This window comes from Leucopleurus acutus (genome assembly GCF_964270905.1).
Source record: "Leucopleurus acutus genome assembly, chromosome: 19".
NCBI lineage: Eukaryota > Metazoa > Chordata > Mammalia > Artiodactyla > Delphinidae > Leucopleurus > Leucopleurus acutus.
In genome coordinates, this window is record NC_139161.1 from 52,892,491 (window position 1) to 52,918,403 (window position 25,913).

A 25,913-nucleotide genomic window follows, 5' to 3' on the forward strand; every position below is an offset into this window, starting at 1 on the left:
ACTTAAACCTTTAGATACATTCTTTTCAAGGTCTGGAACAAAACAAATATGGTTATTTAACCATAACTATTCAGTATGGCATTAGAAGTCCTCACTAACCAAGACAATGAACCTCATCACCACCATCACCACTGACAACAAAATGTTCAAGTGTCAACAGGGTAAAGACAAAACTGATATTAGTTGCAGATGACATGCTCTTTTACATAGCAAACCCAACTGAGTCAAGAGACAGGGAACTCAAAAGAGGGTTCAGCAAGATAACTGGAGATGGTGCCCTGCATACAATAACCAATAGGGTTTGTTTTGACAGCAGTAGTCAATACCAATTGAAAATATAAGAGAAAGTAAAATTACCTTTCACAATAGCATCAGAAACTATCAAGTATTTATGATCTTATATAATGAAAACTACATAAGATCTTTTTGAAGTAAAATTTAAAGCTTTATTAAAGGATATAAAAAAGACCTGAACAAATGGAGAGATATACCATATTCATGGATAATGTGACTTAGCAATTGTAAAGATGCCAAATTCCTCCAAATTAATGTTCAAATTCAATGTAATTCCAATAAAAATTCCAGACTTTGGGCGAAGATGGTGCAAACTAACTCCAAATTTATAAGGGGAAATGAAACTTGAAAAAGAAGAGCAAAGAGGAAGGACACACTGAATACTGAGACATATTACAAAGCCAAGTGCTAAAAACAGTGTGACTTTGTGCAGGAATAAATAGATTAAAGAAACTAAACAGAGAACTCAAAGGCAGGTCTAGGTATACAGAAGCAGTACCATAAATCAGTGGAGGAAAAGGTGGGCTGTTTAATATATGGTATTTTAACAATTGGCTAGATGGAGAAATATAAAGGTGGGTGCCTATCTTAAGCATATGTGAAGGAAACCCCAAATGGATTAAAGACCTTAATGTGAGAGACTAAAACTGTGGATCTAATATTGAAAAATGTAAGACATATCTTTGTAACCTGGTAGTCAGGGGTAGTAGATACTTAAATACGATCCTCAAAACAAATTGTAAGGGGAAAAATTTTTAAGTTTGATTACATCACAAATCAAGGCTTCCTGTTCAAAAAAGGACACCAAAGTTAAAAGATGGTGACAGACTGAACAGAGATATTTTCTGCATGAAAATCAACAAAGGATGAATATCTAGAATGTAGAAGACATTCCTACAGAACAAGAAGAAAAAAGACAAGATTATTAGGGTAATGCAAATCAAAACTACAATGTGGTATCACTTCACACCGGTCAGGATGGCTATCGTCAAAAATTCTACAAACAATAAATGCTGGAGAGGGTGTGGAGAAAAGGGGACTCTCCTACACTGTTGGTGGGAATGTAAATTGATACAGCCACTATGGAGAACAGTATGGAAGTTCCTTAAAAAACTAAAAATAGAGCTACTATATGATCTAGCAATCCCACTCCTGGAGATATATCCACAGAAAACCATAATTCAAAAAGATACATGCACCCCAATGTTCATTGTAGCACTATTTACAATAGCCAAGACATGAAAGCAACCTAAATGTCCATCAACAGAGGAACAGATAAAGAAGTTGTGGTACATATATACAATGGAGTATTACTCAGCCATGAAAAGGAATGAAATCATGTCACTTGCTGCAACATGGATGGAGCTAGAGATTATCATACTAAGTGAAGCCAGTCAGACAAAGACAAATATCATTCACTATCACTTATATGTGGAATCTTAAAAAAAAAGACACAAATGAACTTATTTACAAATCAGAAACAAACTCACAGACTCAGAAAACAAACTTCTGGTTACCAAAGGGGAGAGGTGGCAGGGGAGGGATAAATTAAGAGGTTGGGATTAACATATACACATTATTATGAAATAGATAAGCAACAAGGACCTGCTGTATAGCACAGGGAACTCTACTCAATACTCTGTAATAACCTATATGGGAAAAGGATCTGAAAAAGAATAGATATATGTGTACATGTAACTGAATCACTTTGCTGTACATCTGAAACTAACACAACATTGTAAATCAACTATAGTCCAATATAAAATAAAAATTCTTTAAGAAAAGAAAAAAGACAGGACACCAGACAGAACACTTTACAAAGTATATTGTGGAAATGAGCTGTGAGCTTCAAACGCTTTGATTTAACCTTGGCTAAAATTATAGTTGGAACCAAAGGTCACAGACGACAACTTGAATATCTTGGAAGGAAAATACTTTTGAAAATGCAAGGCATGATCCTGGCTCACAGCCCTGGAGATAAGTGTAGCCAGGCTGTGAGTCCCCTGAAATCCGTTCATTTCCCAAACAGTTCAAAGTGCTCACAGCGTGGAGAAGAATGGCTCTCCTGGCCCTACAATTGCTTAGGCCTTGCTAAGTCTTTTGGTAGCTGGAGAACAAAGTAGCAGCTTTTTTGCTGAAGAAAGGAGGCAATATCCACCCCCACCCCCAGGGGAACCTCAAGCTGTCTTAGCGCTAAAGGTGCAGAGCTGGGACCCCTGCTCCCTACCCTAGAACCCTCAGCTCCAAGAGCTAAACTCAGGAAGAGACAGAGCCTTCCTCCATTAGACCTGCATCTTTTTTTATTTTTATTTTTATTTATTTAATTTATTTATTTTAGGCTGCGTTTGGTCTTCGTTGCTGCGCGCAGGCTTTCTGTAGTTGCGCTGAGCAGGGGCTACTCTTCATTGCGGTGCGCGGGCTTCTCATTGCGGTGGCTTCTCCTGTTGCAGAGCACGGGCTGTAGGTGCAAGGCCTTCAGGAGTTGTGGCTCGCGGGCTCTAGAGCGCAGGCTCAGTAGTTGTGGTGCACGGACTTAGTTGCTCCGCGGCATGTGGGGTCTTCCCAGACCAGGGCTCGAACCCGTGTCCCCTGCATTGACAGGGGAATTCTTAACCACTGCGCCACCAGGGAAGCCCCGGCCTGCCTCTTTTTAAAACAAAATTTTTTTTAATTGTGGTGAAACATAAAATTGACCATCTCAAACATTTGTAAGTATACAGTTCAGTAGCGTTAAATCCATTCACATGGTTGTGCAACCAACCTCCAGACTCCTTCATCTTGGAAAACTAAAACCCTAAATCCCTATACCCACCAACTAAAACCCAAAACACCACCTCCCATTTCCCCCTGCCCCCAGCCCTGATAACAACCGTTCTACTTTCTGTGTGTATGAGTTTGACCACTGTAGGTACCTCATGTTGTCACCAAGCCAGGTTTGTTTGCCCGACGTGCAGCGAGCCAAACGCTGAGACGCTGAGGTTTGCACCAGAGAAAGGGTTTATTCACGACGCCGGGAGACGGGAGAACTGATCTAAGCTCCACCTCCTTGAAGGCAAGGGCCTCGAGGTACTTATGGGATAAAGAAGCAGGGTGGTCTGAGGTGTGGGGAGCGTGGGGAAAGGGGATCGGAAATAAGAAAAAGGTGAGGCAGTCATCCTGTGCTGGTGCAGGTGCAGCTAAGTTACAGGCTTCCTCATGAGATGCATGTTCAGAAAAAGGCAGGATTTTTCGTTTCCTCTAACAGTGTACAAGGGTTCCGATTTCTCCATATCTTTGTCAACACCTGTTATTTTCTGGGTTTTTTGTTTCTGGTCTTTTGTTTTTTTGATAGCAGCCATCCACAATGGGTATCTCATCATGGTTTCGGTTTGCGTTTCCCTAATGATTATAAACGTGGAGCATCTTTTCATGTGTTTGTTGGCCATTCGTATATCCTCTTAGGAGAAATGTCTATTCAAGTCCTTTGCCTATATTTATAATTGGGTTGTTTGTTGTTTGTTGTAGGAGTTCGTTCTTTGTACTGGATATTAACCCCTTGTCTGATGTAGGATTTGCAAATATTCTCTCCCATTCCATAGGTTGCCTTTTGCTCTGTTGATTGTATGCTTTGATGCTACACGTGCCTGTTTGCAAACTTTGTCCTCCACCAGTAAACCCCATCATGTTTCCATTGGTGGACGTCATGATGCTGGTGGTGGGCCCCAGTTTGGATGTAGTAATGGTACCCGGTATCTCTTCTCTCCTCTCCCAGGTCACCTGGCTTAGATTCCTTTGATTGTAGTAAGGCAAAGATTTCTGGGCACCAAGTAACACAGAAGAGTTCATTTTAAAAAATGGTTTTGTTTTCTAAATGCTTCTTTAGTCTCTATCCAAGAAAATGCCAAGCATATTCAGATATTGCCCCCTGTGTGGAAGACAGTATTTCTTTAAATATCCTAAGCGCCCGAGCTGGTCTGGCTCACCAGCCCCTGGGACAGACACAGCCAGGTAGGTTTGCTGCCCACAACTGGCATGGTGGCAGCTGTTGTGAGGGGGGAAGGCATTCAGATCCCTCTCACAACTTTCCTTAGAAATGGTGGGCCCCCGTGGCCATTATTTATGGCAGGTTCAGTAGTGACGCCACCCAACCATAGCTCTCTCACCTAATTCACCCCACGGAGGGCAAGCATCTCACTACTCTCCAATGGAAACCTTGAAAGCCTCTACAACCAAGCAAAAGATTCTCTCCTGGGGCTTCCCTGGTGGCGCAGTGGTTAAGAATCCGCCTGCCAATACAGGGGACGGACACGGGTTCAAGCCCTGGTCCGGGAAGATCCCACATGCCACGGAGCAACTAAGCCCGCACGCCACAACTACTGAGCCTGTGCGCTAGAGCCCGCGAGCCACAACTACTGAGCCCATGTGCCACAACTACTGAAGCCTGCGAGCCTAGAGTCCGTGCTCCACAACTAGAGAAGCCACGGCAATGAGAAGCCCATGCACCGCAACAAAGAGTAGCCCCCGCTCGCCCTAACTAGAGAAAGCCCGCGCACAGCAATGAAGACTCAACACAGCCAAAACTAACTAACTAACTAAATTAATTAATTTAAAAAAAAAAAGATTCTCTCCTTACTGGAAGTCTAGTCTCTTTTCTGGGAAAAGGGCACACAGGTTTTAATATATCTTGCGAAGAACAATAGAGGCAGTTTGTCGATGCCATCTGCTTCCGGAGAGAAAGGAAGAGGCCGTATCATGGCGGTATCAGAGGGTCTCAGGATTTTCCCAAAGGTGACAAATCCTCCCATCTTTTTCCATCGGCAGGGGGTGAAGGCTGGTGAAAACAGAGTAGTTGGTAAACGCTGGTGAGGCCCTCACTGCAGGCACCCAAATATAAACAGGTGAGACTCGAGGGGCAGCCAGGTTGGACGGATGGGGGCTGAGAAGCAGGAGGTGAGGACCTGTGAAGCTGACACTATTCCTATCAAGGCTCTGACCCCATATGGCCCCCATCAGCCCTGGGACCTTCAAGTGGTACATGCAGCCATTTGTCCTGTTTCTTTCACACTTACAGGGACTCCCACCCACCCTGACCAAGACCAAAGCAGCATAAGGGTAGCTTGTCTCCTCAGGAAGAAATACCAGCGGCTGCTCTGAGCTGGCAGGGCCGCTGGTACCTGTGTCTCTTACCTGCCAAGTCCACTGCAAACCCTGCAGCATCCCCGCTCCCAAGTCCTTCTCCCGGAGGAGTCCTATCTCTCACTCAAAGCCAGTTCAACAGTGGCACCTGATCCTCGCTGTTTTTTTTTTTTTTTTTCCCCTGTAGTTCCCAGCTTCAAGATCTAAAGGGTCCTCAGGGAGCTGGCCTCACCCTGAACTGGAGCTTTGGGAAGGGCCCGGGCCCATGTTTGCCAAAGGAAGCCAGGCGGGTGTTTCCCCGTGTGTTTGGTGCCCCCTGGTGGAACACTTCTGAATTGCGGGCCGACTTCCTTCCTCCCTTCCGGTCCTGGTTTGTTCTCCGCGGTCCCAGCTCCTGGCCCTCAGCTTATGGCCCTCGCACTCCATGTGGAGGTAGAAAATGGCCTCTCTGGCCCGAGAGGATGCCCTCATCCCTGGCCCAGGGTAGAGGGGATGCAGGAGTCCAAGGTTGCTGCCTATGATGGTTGACATGTGCAGAGCGGGAATTCGGATGCCGCTAGGAGGGAGTTCCCTGAGCTAAAGGTGCCTGCCTGGGGCTCCCCCTTCCACCGCAGACCCCCAACCACAGGCTCGCAATTCCAGCCCCCAGGGACTGCCCCTCGGGTTCATCCCATCACTCCCCTGGAGCCCTGGTTTTGAGGGCAGAGGGTCAGTCTAGGGCTGGGACTTGGGGCTCCATGTGGCCACGCTGCACAGCAGACCAGGGGCACAGTGCCAGGTTCAGGGAAGGAAATAAACATTCATTCAGTACATCCCTCGGGTTCCAGGACGCCATGCCGTTCTGCCGGGTGAGAAGGGCTGAGGCTCAAAGGAACGGATCATGTCCAATCAAACGGCACAATTTGGAAGATCATGGAGGCCAAGGCCCTTGTTTTTCAGACTTGGAAGGTGAGACCTTGGAAGGGTAAGTGGTTTGCCTGAGGGGTCATATCTTAAGCTTCATTTCTGTAACAGAAGGCACCTCACCGCATCACCCTCCCATCACAGATCACAGGCTCCCAGGGTCCAGAGGAACTGCAGTCCAGTCCAAACTCATGTCTCCAAGCTATTTCCCAACCAGACTTGAAAAGAGAGTCAGGTTTCCTGAACATTGCTCTGGAAAAGCCCTCTGATTTTGGAAATGTCTTCTGCTCTGCCCCACGTCACAAGTATCACCAAACAGCCATATCCCTGGTCTCGGTGGCAGTCATCCATTGTGGAAGGGACCTAGCAGGCTTAGGAGTAATGTCTTTTCTGTATTGTCTTTCATTTTTATGATATAGGCACTGGTTTTCTGTCATTCTGGACTCTGCCATTTCTACAGACTTTTTCCCTCATCACATGGGTTCAAAATTGCAAAATCATCTGTGATCCTCGATATCTCCTTCTTCCCTAACCTTCACATCGTTACTCAATCAATAACCAAGGGCTATATTGTTGATTCCATCTCTGAAACTCCCTTGCATACTGCACTAGTCTTCTCCGGCTGCCATAATAAAATACCGTGGGCTGGGTGGTTTAAACCACAGACATTTATTTTCTCACAGTTCTGGAGGCTAGAAGTCCGTGGTCAAATTGCTGGCAAATTCAATTTCTGGTGAGGCCTCTCTTCCTGGCTTGGAGACAGTGGCCTTCTCGATGTGTCCTCACGCGGCCTTTCTTCTTGCACTGGTGGAGAGAGAGGGAGAGAGAGAGAGAAAGAAAGAGGGAGGGAGAGATGGAGGGAGGGAGGGAGAGGGAGAGAAAGCTCTCAGGTGTCTCCTTTTCCTCTTATAAAGACACCAATCCCATCGGATTAGGGCCCCACCCTATGACCTCATTTAACCCTAATTACCTCCCAAATGCCCTATCTCCAAATACCATCACATTGGCAGTTAGGGCTTCAACATATGACTTTGGAGGGGACACAATTCAATCCGTGGCACATACGTTGTCACATCATTAGATCATCACATGCTTCTGAGATGCAGCCCCCTTCCTGCCCAGACAATTGCAATGGTCTGTCCAAAACAGACGTCCCAGCCCTGATGGAGCTCCCACAACCCAGACCCATTGTTCACAGTGCAACCCGCAAGACAGAGTATAAGCTTTCAGCGCCTCTCAGCTGGCGGGCAAAATCTTCACTTCCGGGAAGCAGCGTGAATATTCAGAGGAAGGACCCTGAGATTGGCAGCGGTCAGATCTGGGTTCAAGCTATGTTCCACCATCCAATAGTCACGACCTGAGCAGCTAAGTCGGTTAACCTCTCTGAGCCTCAGTTTCCCCTGCTGTAAAACGAGCATCTGTGTGGTGAGAATTATGAGTGTGACATGTGCAGGTGTCAGGCACAGAGGGGGCGGGCATGGTTGAACCTGTGTGAACTCCCTTTCCCTTAGGGTGACATTGAGGGTGTCCACAGTCTGACTGCAACCCATGTCTCCAGCCTATTTTCCACAACTCCTCATACAAAATCCACAAGCAAGTTTAGTGTCTTGTCCCCGCCATGCCCCTGCCTGGTTATCACCCGCTACCCTTGTAGAACAGCCCCTCCACTTATCTGAGCCAGTTTCAACACACAGCTTGAGCAGATGGGCTCAAACAGATCTGGTTTTGAACTTTAACCTTCTGAGCCTTAATTGCTTCACCTGTAAAATGAGTGGATGCTCTGACGTAATGAGGTAGCTTTGTAGCACAGACACCCTCGATTCTTGCCTGTCTGGGTGTGGGAGCCCAGATGTGTCCCTGAGTCACAAAGGTCACACAGAAAACGACCAACATTGGTGTTTTCCAAGCCTCTTCTAGGGAACACTAGCTCTGAAAGATACTGATTTGTGTACCTGGAAGAAGGTTGTGATACGTATTATGTCAGGGGAATTACAGGGCCAACAAAGTTAAACAAATTTGTTGGTTATAGGGCTTTCCAGAATCTTTCATTGCTAATACGTATTGTAAGTTTCTAAGAGGTGACGTCATTTACATAATTTCTTAAATTGTTTGGCACAGAATTCTTTTTTAATGCCCCCACCCCCCTCCCTGCTAGGATCAAGTTTTCTGCAAACTCACCTGGGAAATGAAGGTTTAAGTAAGGCTGAGCAGAAAGGTTAATGGCTCATCCAATATTTACTTTCCTCTTAGCCGGAACTAAGATGTGTTAGAACTCAGTGTCTCTGATAGCCATGAGGCTGCGAGCTAAGGATTTCACTTGCTTTCAACTTTATGATGCTGAACCGATCTAGTGGCTGGCTGCTAGCGTAAAAGTCACACCTCTGAGGTCTAAGTCTTGGTGACCCGATCCTTCCTTCGATATGCAGGCCTGTTTCATCATCTCCATGAGGTTTTCGCCCAGCATTCAACCATCACGCCTGCCCCACACTTCCTGAAACACTGTTTGAACTTCTCACTTGACACTCAGCTTGTCTTGCTCTGTGTATGCGTTTTGTGTTGGGCCTGCGGGCTGCCCCTTGCCCCTGGTTCCTGGAAGGCAGCCTGAGTTGTAAGAGTGTCTTTGTTATTTTTTGGTGGGTCTCTCTGGACCACACCCGTGTTTATGCTAATGCGTGACTCCGGGAGGGCCCCTGGTTTATGTTAATGAAGTAACTAGTGAGGGACCCTAATGCTAATGAGATGACTGGGGAGGGACTGCTGTGCCAGAAAGACCAACCACGTGATTAAATAGAAGTTTGGGGCTTTGAGCCATGTGACAACGGCCTGACTTCTGTTGGGACTGAAGGGGACAGGGGCTGAAGATTGAGTCTCAGACCAATGACTCAATGAACCATATGCTGATGTAATGGAGACCACGGATGCCAGAGTCTCCCGGGATGGCGATGCTCCGTGTATTTCCACACGTCCGTGGCTCAGAGGTGGTGGATTCCGACTCCGTGGAGAGAGGACATGGCCGCTCCACGTTTGGGACCCTCCAGGCCTCACTCTATGTGTCTCTTCTTTTGGCTACAATAAAACTGTAATCATTCGTGTAGTACTTTCATAGGTCCTGTGAGTCATTCTAGTGAATTATTGAACCTGAGGGGGAAAGTGGGAACCCCAAATTTGTAGCCAGTTGGTCAGAAGTGAGGGTAGCCCTGGGGACCCCCGAATTTGTGGCTGGTGTCTGAATCCAGCCTTGGGAACTACTGGCGTAGCGGAAAATGCACCAGATTTGCGGGAAGGAGATCAGGGCTCTGGAGGTGTTTCCGACAGTGACCCAATGTGTGACTTTCCTAAGACTCTGTTTTCTTGCTTGTAAAATGCAGTGAACAACTTTGATTTATTCATAGGTTTGTTGTGGGAGGCCCAATGGCACAGGTACTAGCATCCTAGCCCTAAGGAGGCTGCCGCACCCTCACGGAGCAGATGCAGAAAGTCTCCATGTGCTCTTGAGAGGTGGAGCCTGCAAAATGGGAGTCCAGAGGACGTGAAGCGGCTCTTGCCCTCATCTAAGCATGGAAGACGAGTCGAAGGACCCCATTCTGGTGACGCACACATCTGAGAGTAAGAATGAAAACCTATTCACCTCCACCCCCTATCCCCCCAAACACACATTACACTTCCCATCATTTTCTCGTATTGGAGACTTAAGTCCCTGGGTGTGACTGTGGGCACTGTACATTAGTGGAGCGCGAGAGAGAGACAGAGAGAAGAGTTTCGGTTCTCATGACCATCCTTACCTGCCCACGGCATGGCTTTTATAGGCTCGGGCTCAAGCCTTAAGATCCACAGGAAAGTGCACGACTCATCGAAGGCTGCTGCCCCCTCCGCCGACTGAGTCCTGCAGTTCCATCGCCTTCCCAGCCCCGTCGGTTTCACCTGAGCAGTTCAGTCGTGGCTGAAATCAACAGCACCACGCAAAGCTCTTGCAAACCGCATACGCCAAAAAAGAGTGACCACAAAGGGAAATGTTTTGTTTTTTAGCAAATGTATTCTTGCTCCATTATTTTAAAAAGACTGAACAGCCAAAAGTTAAATCTCCTTTTACTACAAAAGTAAAGAAAATCATGCGATGAGATGCTCCCGTGGGGCTTTGGCACAGACATGCTTTTGTCTCCCAGGCTCCCTGCACTCCTGGCAGGACTCATGGGGTTTGTCCCCAGCAGGCTAAGTGCTGTCCATCCCTTTGGCTCCTCCCCAGATCAGCGCATCCTGACTGTCTCTCAGCCCCTCCAGTCTGAGTGCTCGTCTCTCATGGCCTTCACAAGCCAGTCCCGTTCGGTCCCCTGCTCAGAATCACTCGTGTCACTGGCCTCCACGGCCAGCAGCTTAGAGTAGTTGATTGTCCGCTCCTGGGGCAGTCTGGACTGGATGGACAGGAACAAGGCCAGCCAGAGCAACAGGACCACACAGCAGGACTGGTAGAGCACAGCTAAGCTGAAGTGCATCACCACGAAGCCCCCCACGAAGCTGCCCAGGCTGGCCCCGACCCCGTAAAAGTGGTCTCGGAACACGGCACTCAGAGGCCTCTCTGTTCCGGGAGTGGCCAGATGCTCTATGGAGGCCCCGACTGCCCACCACAGAGCCCCGTGGCTGACGGCGCTCAAGAGCTGAGCGGGGAGGACAGACCACCAGCTCCAGAGGAAAGAGAAATACAGAAGCTGCCCTGCCAGGCAGCCCAGCCCTAGCCCCACCGTGCCCACCCTGGACAGCTTCCTAAGCAACAGAGTTTTGAGAGGATGAAGCAGAATTTCCCCCAGCAAGCCCAGGGCCACTGAGACGCCCATGACCGGTTCGGTGCTCTCGTGGTCTTTCATGTGCCAGAACAGGAAGTTCTGCACGGTGCTGGTGGCGGTTCCTATCAAGAAGACAGTGAGGGCGAGGGTGATGAGGCGGGGGTCACCGCCTACGAGAGACAGGGCTTTGACCATTTTGTAGCTGGGCTCCCACCGCCTGCAGATGGGGACGGGAAAGGCAATGCTCACCAGTAAAGCCAGGGTGCTGACCAGTGAGTAGCCGTAGAAGTGCACTACACCCCGGGGGCCACTTGTCATCAGGAAGCAGTCCAGCTGCCCCACCAAGGCTGAGATGCCACACACGCCTGCCGACATGCCCAGCAGCCTCCAGATCCACAGGCTTCTGTAGCCGTCAGTGGCGTCCACAAAATCCAGGTATTCATAAAGGCTGTCATCGGCCACCTGCTCCACAGGGGATGTCAGCAGCTCCCAGACCACCATGGAGCCCAGGGAGAGGATGAAAGTCCACCGCAACCCTTCCGAGGAGAGGTCGAGGGCCCCCGCCATCCCCCTGGCTGCCGACTGGTTGGCCGGACTTGCCAACGCCGTACCCCCAGCAAGCAAAGGATGGGCAGGACTGACCACCCTAAAAGCACCTTCCTGGGGAGTATCTTTCACTCTTGAAGTAATAGGATGGAGGAGAACTCGGGACGTGGTCCTGGTTCCTTGGATGGAGCCCACAAAGGAGCTGGGCAGACGACTGAAAGGTTCGTGGCCACTTTCCCCAGGCCCTTCTCCGAAGCCATCGCCTGGGCCGACCCCAGTACTCCTCTCGGCTGGGAGGCTGGGCGCTGGGTAGTTCGGAGCTGGCTCGGGGGCGGAGGTGACGTTCACGGGGAGTGCGACCGCCGGTGGTGGGACCGTGGCGGTCACACTGTGGCTTCCGTTACACGAGCGGTACCCTGGGTCTCTGTCCAAGGGCGGCACCAGGACCATCAACAGGCTGGCTCCCACCGAGCCGAGCAGCGAGCCTATCAGAAGCACCCTCCGCTTCTGGTAGCTTTTGGCCAGGAAGGCACAGAAGGGAGCCCAGAAGGCTGCGATCAGGTGCTTGGTTCCCATGAGGATGCCCACCCAGGGCGCGGCCAAGCCCAGCTGCCGCAGGTAGAGGGTCAGGAACGGGGTCACGCAGGCATCCCGGACCCCGCACACCAGATGGAAGAACCTGGCCACCCCCAGCGCCCTGCTGGTGTCCCACTGGGGGTTGGCGCTCATGGCTGCCCGGCTCCGTCAGACCCGGGCGGACGGAGGGCGCGGCGGGGCGCGGGGCGGGCGCGGCGCCATATCCCTTGAAGGGAGGCGGGAGCGAGCCGCACGGCAGCTCCAGCCTCCGGCGGCGCCGCGGTCACCGGGTCAACGGCCGCCCACCGCCCCACGTCCGGCCACCGACCCGGAAGTGGCCCCGCCCCTAAGGGGCGGGGCCGGCGCACCTGCGGGCCGCACCTGCCACGCCCCACGGCCTTCGCCGCCGCACCAGCCAGACGTGCGCAGGTGCAGGAGGGTCGCGGGCTGAGGCCTGCTGGGTGCGCTCGAGGCCACCCCCAGGGCCCCCGCGTAGCCCACGGTGCTGAGTTAGATCCCTGAACTGCTTCAGGCAAGTAAAACTTGGCTGGGGAGGCGCGAGAGTGGAACTCATGATATGCCCCCCGCCCCGTGTTCTTTAGGTCTTTGCTCATGGGCCCCCGATCAAGGACGACCCTGTTTCCCTCAGGGACCGTCCCTGTCTACCCTCGCTGACAAACCCCGCCCCCTCCCCAGACTCACACTCTCCCCTCCCCTGCTTGTTTTCCTCCGTGGTGCGCATCGCTGTCAGACACACTACCGGTTTCTGTTTCACGGGTCTCTCTTGTTGACTGTCTGTCTCCATTGGAATCAAGTGCTATTTTTGTCCCCAGGGCCTAGAACTGTTTGATTGGATGTGAGCTGCCTCTGGAAGAGGCACGACCTTAGGTGACACAGTTTTCTTCAGTGGAGACAATCCCCCGAGAGGGACTGACAGCTGAGGGTGGTCTTGAGACGGCAGCTCCTCCAGGCAGCCCCGTGCAGCACCCACCCTCAGCCCCACCCCCGGCCAACGTTATGCATGTACCGGATCGCTTTAATCGACACCTGAGAGCGCTTAGTTGTCCATGTGGGGAATACACACGCCAGAGGTGGTTAGCTAACACTTCATCCAAGTCACACTCCAGAGGCAGTGAATATAAGCACGTTAATGATCTCAGATCAACGGAAGTGGATTCGTTAATCATCCCGAGAGATATTGGCAAAATTTCGCTGGTGAAATTCGTGGTGTCCAAGTCACATGGATTGTTTATAATTTTTGGAGGCATCTCCTCCCTTGGTGAACAGGATTAAGAATCCGGAGGTTCCAGCAGTCCAGACCCTTTGGAAGGGAAGACTTTACTTTGAGATGGACACGTTACAGTGTCCAGCCACCCAGTGTCCTTGCGTGAAGGTTTCAAGCAAGGTTTGTTCGGAGCACCTAATTTGACTGGGGGTGGGGATGCATATCTGAGTGGGCAGCAGAATCTGGTCTATGACGTACTTTCTTTGTAAGCTGGTGGAGAGATTGTTGGGGGAGAAGGCCCAGAGCCTTCACCTAACTCTAACAGCTGGTAAACCCTGCAGCTGTTTATTTCACGAACCTAGTACTTGTTGCCCAAATTGATATGAATCAATTTACATAACCCCAACGACAGAAAAAGAAAGTCTAGCCATGTTCAGATAAACTCACTCAAATTCAGTGATATCAGTCACTTCCTGTTTAAAACCATCTCCGTTACATTCAGGGCTGTCCCTAGTCCCTGTCCTTCCCGGGCTCCGCAGGGGCAGCTTCGGTGGAGGACCGCACATCCATCAACTTCTCGGTCTTCACCTGTCCAGGGTGGATCGCCACTGAGGGGCAGGGATTTCGCCACGTAGTGTCCATCAAGGTGCCTGCGGTCCACATCCAGGCTTTAGGTTCTGTGGTCCCTGTAGCCACTCACGGCTGCACCTCTTACCTTGGGCTTGTTTGCTTTCAACTACCTGGGGAAAACCGTACCTGCTTCCCGTGCTCACAGAGGCACGGGGACTCTCTTTAAGCTTGCTCTTGGGCCCATCTGCCTAGGCCCCCAGGCAGCCCCTCTTACACCATGCCCCTAGGCTCTGAGCACGTGCTCTGAGACCTGTCCCCACTCCCAGGGCAATAAGGCCAAAAGTGAAGTGCTTACCTCTCCACTCTTGGGTCCCAAACTTGGAAGGGACTCTTCCATCCCACTGCCGCCGTCCCCTGGGATTGCCCAGGGGATGGGTATGGACTTAACATCTGAACTCAAAAGCCAAGAATTTTGATGTCTTTAATCTCTGGCTCCTCTGAAATGAGCCTGCATTCCCACCTCGGTTCTGGCGACATCTCTGATCAGGAGGCCCTCAGTGAACGTGAACGAGGAGGGGGCCGGGCAGGTGGACAGAACACACCAGTGAATGTTTCACCAAGCTCTTACCTGGGCCTAAGCAGAGTCATTAGGTTAGACTACGTAGTGCCTCTGCTCTCTACTAAAACACAAGTATTGCTCGATATAGATGAGAGCAGAAAGACTTTAGTGTGCATTTATTGAATCTGACATTTCCTCTCAACCGGGAGGGACGCCCGCCTGGGAGTGGGCGAGGTGGGCAGTGGCCCGCTAGAGGGGAGGGAACAGACTGGGCGGGAGGGGCTGCAGCTGCCCACGTCCTGTTTGCCCCAGGCCACGGGACAGCAGCTCTCACCTTGGTTTTAAGGGCCGGGTGGGGAGCTTGAGTGGGAGAGGCAGGGATTGGAAATCAACGAGGGAGTGGACACAGGCGCGAGGAGCTGGGCTTCGTGCGCACAGCTTGGCCAGGGCCTCCTCGGCCCTTCGTGTGGGCCCTGCCCCACCGCACCCGCCACGGCCAGCTCCCTGTGCTCCGGGGACTTGCTGGCTTTCAGATGTGGCTGGAGGCCGCCCCAGGGAGCCTCGTTCTAGTCGTTGCTGTGAGTGTTTGGGGCAGGTGGGGTAGTGTATCCTTCCTCTCGGGCCCTCTGCTCTCAGACTCAGCGACTCTACAGCCCCTTTGGGCTCACTGCACGATGCCAGAGAACGTGTTGATGGGCATTCGAAGGGGCTTGGCCTTGGCTTTGGTCCTCTCTATCTCCTCCTGGTGTGAGCTGAGTCCCAGCACCTTGGATTTCTGGGCCCCAGAACACGGCTCTGGGCAGGGAGCAACCTCGAACCTGTGGGCGGAGAGAGGCCAGCTCGGGAGACCCATCTCAGGGGTCAGATCTGCCTGGAACTTTTAAACGTGGCCCCTTTACTGTCGGGTATAGACAAGGGGGCTCCGCAGAGGGAAGAGGAAGAGTCAGAAGGAGAAAGGGTACCCTGAGCCTGGGGCGAACGCACAGAGAGGAGGATACGCCTGAACGGGTCACCCTGTGCGCCTGCCTGACCCAAAAACACCTCCCTAGGGGACACCAGTAAGTGTCGTGTTAACTGGGTCGTAGCTGCCACAGAAGGGCAGCCTGTGTTGGGGGCAGTGCCAGCACAGGAGGTTGGATCGGGAGGGCTGCAGGCTGAGCATTTGTAGAAGAATCTCGGGAGAACTGAATTTCAGCTACTGCCCAAGGTCAGCCGTCATTTGCTCTTCTTCCTGGATTTAAGTCATCACCTGAGTCCACACCCATCAGGGATACCTGCCTGGCCCACGATCCACCACAACAAGGCGTTCAGGGCTCAGGCAAGAGCGGGGGCGGGGCCGGCAGCCGGGAAGCTTTGCCCCAGGGGCACGGAGCCCAGCCTCACCTGGCCACATCCCTGTACGCGCGGCAACTGTCCTTGTCCAGCAACAGTGTCAGCAGCCTCTGGTCCTGGCTTTGGATCTGGACGTTGGCCGACCGGAAGGTGTTTGTCACCGTCTGCAACAGAGACAGCTCGGGGAGCATCACCTTGGTAACGGATGGCCCGGCCAACACCTCCTACCCTGGAATCCTGTGTGTTTCAGTTCAGTACCCAAGGGTCCCGCCTCTCTTCTTGCAAGTGACCCTGAGTAGTGAAAGCCTGCGTAAGATGCTTCTAGGCAGCCTTGGTCCTTGGCTCTCCCATCATTCCCACAGTTCTTTTTCCCACCTGTCGTCCTTAATTTCAAACACAACCTGGGATGCTACAGCTAGAGCTTGCCAGGTGCTGAAGTGACCTGAGCACCTCCTTTTTGACAGGCATGTTATGTACGTAATTTGGGGCTACTTCAGGGTTTTTATAAGCCCTGACCCCTGTACTCAGTGTTGGACTGCATACAAAATTATTTCCCTGGGGCAGAGACAGAGGGTCTGGAAAACAGCCACCTAGCCCCATGACTCAGACTAAGCCTGTACCAGTTTGTACCACGGGGCTAGTTACGTCCTCTGCACGGGGAACCCGGGTCATGGTGTTCCCACCTTCCACACCCACAGCCCTGCGCAGCTTCTCCAGAAAGTACCCAGGAGCAGCGGAAGGCAGCCCCGAGGCAGCCCTCCAACCCGTGACCTGAGGGGGCTGCTCCCGAGAGACCCCTCCCCCTGGCCAGAGAACGTAGAGCATCCTGGGCTCCAGGTGGGGCACTGAGGGCCTTTCCGGTCACTGGCCCATAGCACACGTGGACGGCAGCTTTGCATGGCTCACCACCACAGAGCACTGGAGTTTCTAGAGCCTTAGCCTCCATCTCATTCAAGTATTCTCAACCCCTGGAGTCACCTTTCCAAAGCATAAAATTAGAAATTCTGATCTAAGTGGTCTGGAGTCCAGCCCCGGCCTGGGCCTTTTTCATAAGCTCCCTGTTGCAGGCAGGGCTGATCCACCTTCCTACTGTCAAACAGCAGAGGGACAAACAGAGCCTCAACCTGGGGCGGGGGGTCAAGCATGTCCAGGCATTTCTGCTGGGCTTTTGTGCGGTGGAAGGTGGGCTTGGCGGCCAGGAGTCTATGGGCAGAGTGTGCAGGAATCTCCCGGGAGACTCTACACCCAGACCACCGGGGTTCTCATCCTGGCTCTGCCACTTATTAGCCGTGTGACCTTGGATATGATTCTTAATCACTCTGTGCTTTTATGTCTCACCTTTGCCACTACCTTGTAGGTAGCGAGACAGTACAGAGGTAAAAGGGAACTCGCTAGGGTGGTAAGTTTAGATTTTCAAAAAGCTCACAACCAGGTTATTTAAAGAGGTCATTAAAAATAGAAACCGTGGTAAGGAACTGACTTTGAAAGGGGAAATACATAAAGGTAAATAGGTCCACCCTGGAACCTGAAGCTCAAATACAGAGCTGTCCTGTTGGAAGATCTCAGCTCAGTACAAAGCTCTCAGCCCGTCAGAGCGCTCCTCCAGTGCACAGGCTGCCCCAGAAAAGATGAACTCTGGTTAGAGGTGAGATCCTGCATAGGTGGAGGCTGGATCAGATGATCAGGGAACATCTAGCCCGCGCCTGCTGTGGGCCATTCCCACGGTGGGCGCTGGAAAGACGGAGATAGGGCCTGAGCCACGAGATCACGTCATTGACAAGTTTTGCAAATGCTTCAGTGGCTCTGTCCCCAGGGCTCTGGGGAAGCACAGAGGTGGGGTCCCTAGCTCTCCGGGGAGTGGGGAATGGGGAGTGTGGTGGAGGAGGTGGAGGGAAGGGCCTCCTGGGGGAGATAACACCTGAGTTTCATCTTGAAAGAGAAATAGGGGTTATGAAAGGAAGATGGGGAAGAGAAAGGGAGGCACGGGGTTTCAGGCCAAGCAAGGCACGTGAACAAAGGCACAGAGGAAGGTCTGCCAGTACACTTCCAAATGGAACCGAGCAGGATACTATGGGAGCTACCCCGGACAGACCCCTCCCCCATATCCTCTGCTGTAGCTCCTCTCCGAAGTACCTAGATAACAGTATCTGATGCACATTTCCTGAGCTGTTTTACAGATGCTAAAACCACCACCAAATGGAAGAAATTAACTACTTGATGACCATGAGCACGCAGCCCCCAGACCTACTGGCGCCTAAGGATTGATAACGTTAACTGCTGTGACACCACCCTGTTACCTCGCCATCAGCCAATCCGAGAGCTGTGCACCAGCTGATCACATGCACTGGGACGCCCTTCCCTCACCTGGCCTTTAAAAGCGCTTTGCTGAAACCCATCGGGGACTTTGGTGGTTTTGAGCACCAGCTGCCCTGGACTCCTTGCTTGGCACCCTGCAATAAACACTGCACTTTCCTTCGCCACGACCCGGTGTCAGTGTATTGGCTTTGCTGAGTGCAGGCGAGGGGACCCAGGTTTGGTTCGGTATCACAGATACCCCCGTGTAAAGTGCACGCAGGGGTGGGTGGCCAGGGTTGCAGATGGAGAGAAAGCGGAACCAAGCTATGCAACACTGAAGTTTCTCAGCCCTTCTGCCCTGGAGAGTAGGAAATGGTCGAGGGATTTTAAGCACAGAGTCATGTGTCCGAGTTCTGTTTTAGAAAGATCATGCAGGCAAAGGTGTGGAGGGTGGATTGCAGGAGTACTGGAATGACATCGGGGAGACCGGCTGGGAGGCTGTAGCGTTTGTCCAGAAGGGGGTGGATGAAGGTCTGGCCCAAGGGTGACCAATTCGTCCCAGGAAACCCCTTAGTCCCTGGCAAACTGGGACAGATGGTCAACCTCACTGGACCACAAGAAGGAGGATGGAGAGGAAGAGAGAGGTGTGAGAGTGTTTGAGAGAGAAAACCAGTGGACACGGGGAGGTGAGAGAGGGGAGGCATCTGAGCTGACTCCAAAGTTGCCGGGACAGGTGACTGGTTAATGATGGTCCCGCTGAATGAGAGACAAGACACAGGGGAGGAGGGGATGAAATAAAAACAGCCGCTAATACATATATAGCTGTGACTTGGCCAAGCACTCTTCTAGAAGCTTGACATGTCACCATCATTTAATCCTCACAACAACCAGATAGGTAGGTACCATTACTGTCCCCGTTTTCCAGATAATGAGACTGAGGGACAGAGAGCTGGAGTGTCTTGCCTAAATCACGCAGCTGGTAAATGACAGCTCAGATCTGAGCCCAGGCAGTCTGGCTCCAGAGAGCTCTTAACTACTAGAAAGCACTGGCTCTGGTTTTGAATATCTTGAGTTTGGGGTGTCGTGGGACACGGAGGTCATGCTAACTTAGTTGAATGCAGGAGTCAGTCACTCAGGGATGAATGTCAGAGCAGGAGATAAAGGTTTGGGCACCCTTAACAACTTGGACTAAAGCCATGGACGTGGTTTTGAGAGTCCAGGGAATAAGAAAAGAAGTGGGCCATGGACTGAAGTGGAGAACAGTGGCTATTTAAGGAATCGGCTTAGGAAAAAGAGTCCAGAGAAAAGGGCTGAGTGATGCCAAGGCTTGGGATGAGGTGGAAGGTCACGGCCCTGACCTCGTGGATGCAGGGTATCGCGGAAGCACTCAGACACCTGAGCATCAGACCGAGTGGGCGGCTTGACCTAAAGGTAGTGTCTGCCTGACAGGCGATGTGGGGAAGCTGAGGCTGTCTTGAGAACGTGGTTCAGGTATGATCACGGGCTCCAAACCCAGCCGAGTAGGGCAGCGAAGTCCAGAGAGGCCATCAGATAGGGAGAAAATGGGCGGGTCCTATGTCTGTATCAATAAGGGACTCTCTATGAGTATCGGTAAGGGTTAGGGCAAAGGGCAAAGGGCGGCGGTAGGGTGATGAGGTTGAAAGAGCTGGTTTGATGTGGTCAAAGGCCGGGCCATTGCTGTTTGGGAGTCTAGCTGCCGTGTGCAGGGGACGCCAGAACCCGGGTGCATTTTGCACTATCTGGGTGCGTCTTAGGTCCTCAGAGGGTCCAGGTGGAGGTGGAGGGCGGGGCCTTAACTCTTCCAGTGCCTTACGTCAGTTGGTGCTCAGTATTTCAAACAGACTGACTGGAAAGCAGATTCTTTCCAACAGGAAGACCCACTTCAACAGCAAAGGCTCAGAAAGGCTCAAGAGTCCATTCCCCCTTCGCTGAAACCCTCCCCCTGGGCTCCCCGCCACCCACCCTGCATGAATCTCCCCAGTACTTACAGAGAAGGACCTTCCTGCCAAGTTGGAGGTCTTGACAACCTCTGTCACGCTAATATTCAGGCATGTGCGGTCTGTCTCGGGAGCAGCAGTTGGGGGGCAGTGGGTGGGCCCTGAAACTGGGAAGAATGAGATGGTGGGTGAGGGGCTGTGAATGGGCCTCTAGGGAAGGAGGGGAGCTTGAGACTCCACCTCCCAAGAAGGACACGAACCCACCTTGACTACTGCCCCGCCCCCTTTTAACCCCTCCCCACACCCTGCGCAGCCCCTACTTCCTGACTCCGCCTCGGTCCCCGCCAAGCCTCAGTTCCCTCCAGATCATCCTTCTCCCTCCCCTGGAGAATCCACATTTCTGTATCCTGAGGCATAGCAGACATCACCAACCTAAATCCTTTCTTTCACCTTCTCCTGTACCCGTTTCCAACGGGAAGAAGTTCCTCTGCAGCCACTGGGCATGCTCAGAATGGCAGGAACACCTAGCCCAGGATGGTGTGTAAGACAGAGGGGCTGTAGGAGGGCATCTGTCCCAACATGTCGAGAGCATTTCTTTGACTTTCCTCACAGTGTATAATGTGTCAAAAACCATTATTGTGTGACTGCTGCCCGGCTATACCCCTCCCTGCCGACGAAGGAGGGTTCTTAGAGATCTAAGAACAGTTCGGATAGGACTGTGTGATGGAAAAGTTGGAGGAGATTCAGGAGTTAGAGCCGGGGTGGATGGGGTGGGAGTTTTGTAAGGGAAACAGAAGAAATCAAAGTTTAACAATAGGGCTGACGCTACAGTTTACCGTGTGCACATACATTAGCATCTTGTCTCTATTTTAGAAATGAACGAACAGGTAGAGAGGTCACAAGTAACCCGAGGTCACACAGATGGAAACGCGGCAGAGCTCGGCTTCGAAGCCCGCCCATCTGGTTCTAGAATCTGTGCTCCTGCCCCACTGCTCTGTGACCGCCTCTTGTCTTAGAGCTATTGCCAAAGTCACACGTCTCCTTCACGTACACGAGGCCACGTACACCCCTCCGCGTGGTCCCTCCACCTTCCAGCTCAGGCTCATCCGGCGGCAGAAGCATCACCCAGCGCTGCTCGATGCTGACCAACCTGAAGGCCAGGCGGGTCCTCGCCCGGGCAGCCTGGCGCCCAGCTCCCGGCCCAGCACGGGTAGGAGTTCGACCACGTTCCGTGATCCCAGGGACAGGGAGGGAGGCTCCTTCCCCTGGCTCAGCCGGTCTCCTCTCTCTCCGCCCTCTCTCCTCTGCGCCCCTGCTTTCCCGTGCGTGTCCTTCCCTGTCTCTGCTCTGCGTGCCCAGCCCCTCACCTTCAGTGTCACCAGCTGGAAGGGCCTTTAGGACCAGCCCGGTGGCCCGCAGGGAGACGGTGACCTCTCGGGTGCGGTGGCTGAGCAGGGCCTGGGGAGGGGGATGTGGGGACGGAGGGGGGTCCTCAGGACAAGGTACACGACACCATGTCAACAGTCCTGCTTCTGTCCCCTTCCCCCCATCCCCCGCTTCCCGCCCCTGCCCTGAGTGTTGGCCGTGTCACTAATGTCCAGTAAGGAGCTAGAGGATGCAGGCTCAGAACACTCAGCCCAGGGAGCCTTCCAGACCAAGGACTACGCCCCCATACATCGGGTCAGCTAGCGAGGAGGGTATTTTATTTATTTATTTTTTTTTTGCGGTACGCGGGCCTCTCACTGCTGTGGCCTCTCCCGTTGCGGAGCACAGGCTCCGGACGCGCAGGCTCAACGGCCATGGCTCATGGGCCCAGCCGCTCCGCGGCACGTAGGATCTTCCCGGACCGGGGCACGAACCCGTGTCCCCTGCATCGGCAGGCGGACTCTCAACCACTGCGCCACCAGGGAAGCCCGAGGAGGGTATTTTTGAGCAAGGGGACAGCGCCTTGTTCCTTAGGTCAGATCGCCTCCTTGGCTGTGTGGAAGGCCAACTGTAACCCCCCCATCCCTGCAAAACTCCCTGGAGGCTGGGAAACTCTGGGGGCAGCCACGAGAAAAGGGCAGAAGTTTCCTCTGGCTCTATCCGCTCCCCCTGATGTCCCTGACAACTGATTCCCCCCAGTTGAACCTCCGGGCCACCTGCTGACCACGCCACACACACTGACCTTCTGGTAGCGAACAGAGAGCTCAGCCCCTGGGCCCTCGGCCACGCCCCTCCTCCGGGGTGAAAGGCTCTCTGCAGGGGACGAGAAGAGGCTGAATGAAGGCGGGAGGTCCCCGTCCCTCCCGCCCTGGCTCCCCACCTCCCTGAGGTGGAGCTGAAGCTGCATCTGTCCCGGGACGGAAAGGCAGCACCCTGGGGGGGGGGCCAGGCTGCCCTTCAGTAGGGCAAAGCCCCCCAGTATTCAGCAGAGGTGGGACGGGGCTTGGGGGGAACCACTAGGTGAGAGATGGGGGGACTTTCTGGAAGCGGGCCTTGAGGAGCTGAGCCAGGGCAAGCTTTGGGAAAGGGGAGACAGATGCCCACCTCTGGGGAACTTGGAGTCCTGGATCTTGACTTTGAGCTCGGTGAGGAAGATGTCCTCTGCAGGGTCCTGGCTCAGGTCACTGAGGAAGATCTGGAGGGAGGCGGGGAGGAGGGAGGCTGGAGGAGGCCGACCCCAGCAGAGGCAGCTCCCCCCAACCCCCGCAGCCCGGGATGCGGGCTTCTAATCCAAGTGCCCACCGCCGCCCTCAGATCCTCCATGGGCCGACTTCCTTGCCCTTATCTTCCCCTACCTTTTAATTTATTTTTCTACTCATTTGAATTCTCACAGGAGCCCTGTGGTGAAGATTATTCCTATTTTAAATCGTTGTCCCACCTCCTACACTGCACCTGCCTTCCAGAAAGGAGAAAGGCTTGTGCCAACTGAGACAGCCCCACCTTTTTTTTTTTTTAATATTTCTTTCTGCCTTTATTTAGGCTGTGCTGGGTCTTAGTTGTGGCACGCAGGATCTTTAGTTGCGTCCTGCAAACTCTTAGTTGCGGCATGCGTGTGGGATCTAGTCCCCTGATCAGGGATCGAACCTGGGCCCCCTGCATTGGGAGCGCGGAGTCTTAACCACTGGACCACCAGGGAAGTCCCTATTCCCATTTTGAAGATGGGGAAAATGAATGTTAGAGAGGTAGAGGTACCGCGATCCCACAGTGAGCAGGTGGGGGGACCAGGAGGCAAAGCCATGAACTTCTTACCACCGCACACAGGCTCTAACTTTACACCCACTGCACCCAGCCGGTCCCACACTGACACGCTCTTTGGTTTACACACACACACACACACACACACACACACACACACTCACACACACACACACTTCATGGTGTTAATAGCAGGACATTCAAAGATAAACAAAGGACAGTCTCTTATCTCAGGGGACTCAGAGTCTTGGTGGGGAGAGACAGGTATCTGCAGATCTATGACAAAGTGGCAGTGAGGTGTCAGAGGGATGCCCAGGGCATCACAGGGGCACCCAGGAGAAGCACCCAATCGGGCTGAGAGGAGCAGAGATGAGGGCAGTTTTGCTGTAGGACGTGAGGGCTAGCAAGGATGAAGGGGAGGACGTGAGGTAAGGGAGAGAACCTTCCACATGAAGAAGACCTGCTTCTGCTTGAACTTGAGGCCTTGGGAGTTCATAATTATCTGACTCATCCAGAGAGTAAGAAGAGAAAGTTAACCACCAAGAAGGTCTGGATGAGTTTATGACTTGCATCCTGGCCCCCCGTTTCCCTGGAGCCAGGGTATTTAGGTTGTGGGGTCCTGGGGTCCAGCAGGCTGCCATGGTCTCCTTGGAGCCCCGGGTGGGAAGCTTACCTTGACTGCGTAGATCTGGAAATAGATGGGTTGGGTGCCCATGCGAACATAGTAGGTGATGGCATCCAGGATGAAGGGGTCTACGGTCTGGGACGTGTCCAGGGAGAGAGGCTGTGAGTGAGGGAGAGGTACTGTCTTCAGCCAGCTTCCTCCAGCCTACTGTGGGAGCTGACTCTTTCCTTTCTTTTCTTTCTCGCCATGCTGCACGGCTTGCAGGATCTTAGTTCCCCGACCAGGGATTGAACCCGAACTCTGGCACTGAAAGTGCTGAGTCCAAACCACTGGACTACCAGGGAATTCCCACCACTTTCTTAACAGAGAAACTCCAAAGCCCCCATGTGCCCTCTGTGATACACGAACCCAGCTGGTCCTTCAACAGTCCAAGCCTTTCCGACCACCCGATTTCTGCTCCTAATCAAAAGATGACTGTCTAAATCCCCATCTCAGGGACTCTGATTCACTTCAATCACACACAGACATATTGGGCAGCTCTGTGTACAAGGCACTGTGCTGGGTGCTTGAGGTAGACAAGATGCTTGAGAATGTAAGTAATGATGAGAGAGACTGGAGTGGGTTCTAGTTTGCATTAGCTACTCACTAGCCAGGTAAGCTTGGGCATGAGAGCTGGAACCAGATGATCTGATGTCTCTTTGAGTTCTTGTGGCATCTGAATATATTAATAAATGAGCTAATGTTTACATGCTATTGGGAAATGACTAGTGCCGTGTCCTACAGGCCTTCCCCAACCCCACATGATTATAAAGCATAATGGGTTTTTCAGGTAAACAGAACGTCTATATAATGTCTGATAGTATCAGCGTTGGAAAGAAGCTCAGCGTATTTCACCCATATCCAATCTTATAATATCTCTTCTAACTTTCACATCTGGTCTATTGAAATCTCGTTCCTTTCAAAAAGCTCACACCGAGGAACTATGCACTTACTCTAATAGTGCTGCCATTGTTCACACTATTTCCATTTTCTTCATGTGGAAACTGCTTTTGGAGTTAAGTGTAAGGGCCACATAAATTGTTAATTACAAGGGGAAAGAGAGCAGGGGAAAATAAAAATCCTACCTGTGTCTTGGCAGGGAAAACAGCTACCAACAAAGGAGTATAAATGAGACCCTGCATCAGATGTTTCTCCTGTTAGTATCCTCCAGGTTTCGAGGAAAAGGTATTTTAATACCCAGCTAAACAGTCTTTCATATATAGGCAAAGACATTTTCAGATAAGTAATAATTCAGAAAAGATACCTATCTCCAATATCTTTATTAGAATATAAGAAGATGCCTAATCAATCAGGCAATGAAGCAAAACGTGGCCAGTTAGAAAGTAATTATGTAAAAATCAATAACCTCCTTTTATACTAGCAGTGACTACTACCCAAATATAATGGGAGAAAAATCCACAACTATAAGAAAAAACCGTCAAACATAGGGAATAAATTTAGCAGGAAATGGGTAAAATCTATATGATGAAAACTGTACAACTCACCTGAGGGAGATACAAGAAGACTTTAATAAGTGAAGTTATACCTCACCCCCAGAGAGTGTAACATAATGTGCTAAAGGTGTTAATTCTCCAAACTTCAATCGAGATCCCAAGGGAATTAAAAATAAAACTCGACAAAGGGATTCTAAAATTTATCCGGAAATATAAAGAAACAAGACTTTCCAATTCTGGAAAGTTTTGAGCGAGTAATGGGGTAGATGTGCCGTGCCAAACATTGACATTAAAAAGTGCTAATTTATACAAAAATGAATAGATGAATCAGAAAGAATAGGTAACCAGAAATCAACTCAAGCACGTGTGACAATTTAGTAAATGACAAAAGTGGCATTTCAGGGCTTCCCTGGTGGCGCAGTGGTTGAGAGTCCGCCTGCCGATGCAGGGGACACGGGTTCGTG

At 51.8% G+C, this 25,913-nt stretch overlaps 2 protein-coding genes across 2 annotated transcripts in view; both read right to left on the reverse strand.

The window, feature by feature from the left end:
• Window positions 1-10,577: 10,577 nt before the first annotated feature.
• MFSD6L (major facilitator superfamily domain containing 6 like) lies at window positions 10,578-12,365 on the reverse strand (the record flags this gene model as incomplete). The annotated part of the gene is made up of 1 exon (XM_082860589.1): window positions 10,578-12,365. One exon carries the CDS (start codon window positions 12,363-12,365, stop codon window positions 10,578-10,580), a length of 1,788 nt encoding a protein of 595 aa, XP_082716715.1.
• A 2,865-nt stretch (window positions 12,366-15,230) lies between these two features.
• Window positions 15,231-25,913, reverse strand: part of PIK3R6 (phosphoinositide-3-kinase regulatory subunit 6) — a gene marked incomplete at both ends in the record, with an annotated part of 46,855 nt that continues 36,172 nt past the window's right edge. Inside the window, 7 exons of the mRNA XM_082861803.1 lie at window positions 15,231-15,384; window positions 15,950-16,062; window positions 20,203-20,318; window positions 21,519-21,609; window positions 22,319-22,389; window positions 22,681-22,771; window positions 24,005-24,115. Of these exons, the coding sequence (XP_082717929.1) occupies window positions 15,231-15,384; window positions 15,950-16,062; window positions 20,203-20,318; window positions 21,519-21,609; window positions 22,319-22,389; window positions 22,681-22,771; window positions 24,005-24,115 (747 nt within the window). The remainder of the gene's footprint in view (window positions 15,385-15,949; window positions 16,063-20,202; window positions 20,319-21,518; window positions 21,610-22,318; window positions 22,390-22,680; window positions 22,772-24,004; window positions 24,116-25,913) is intronic.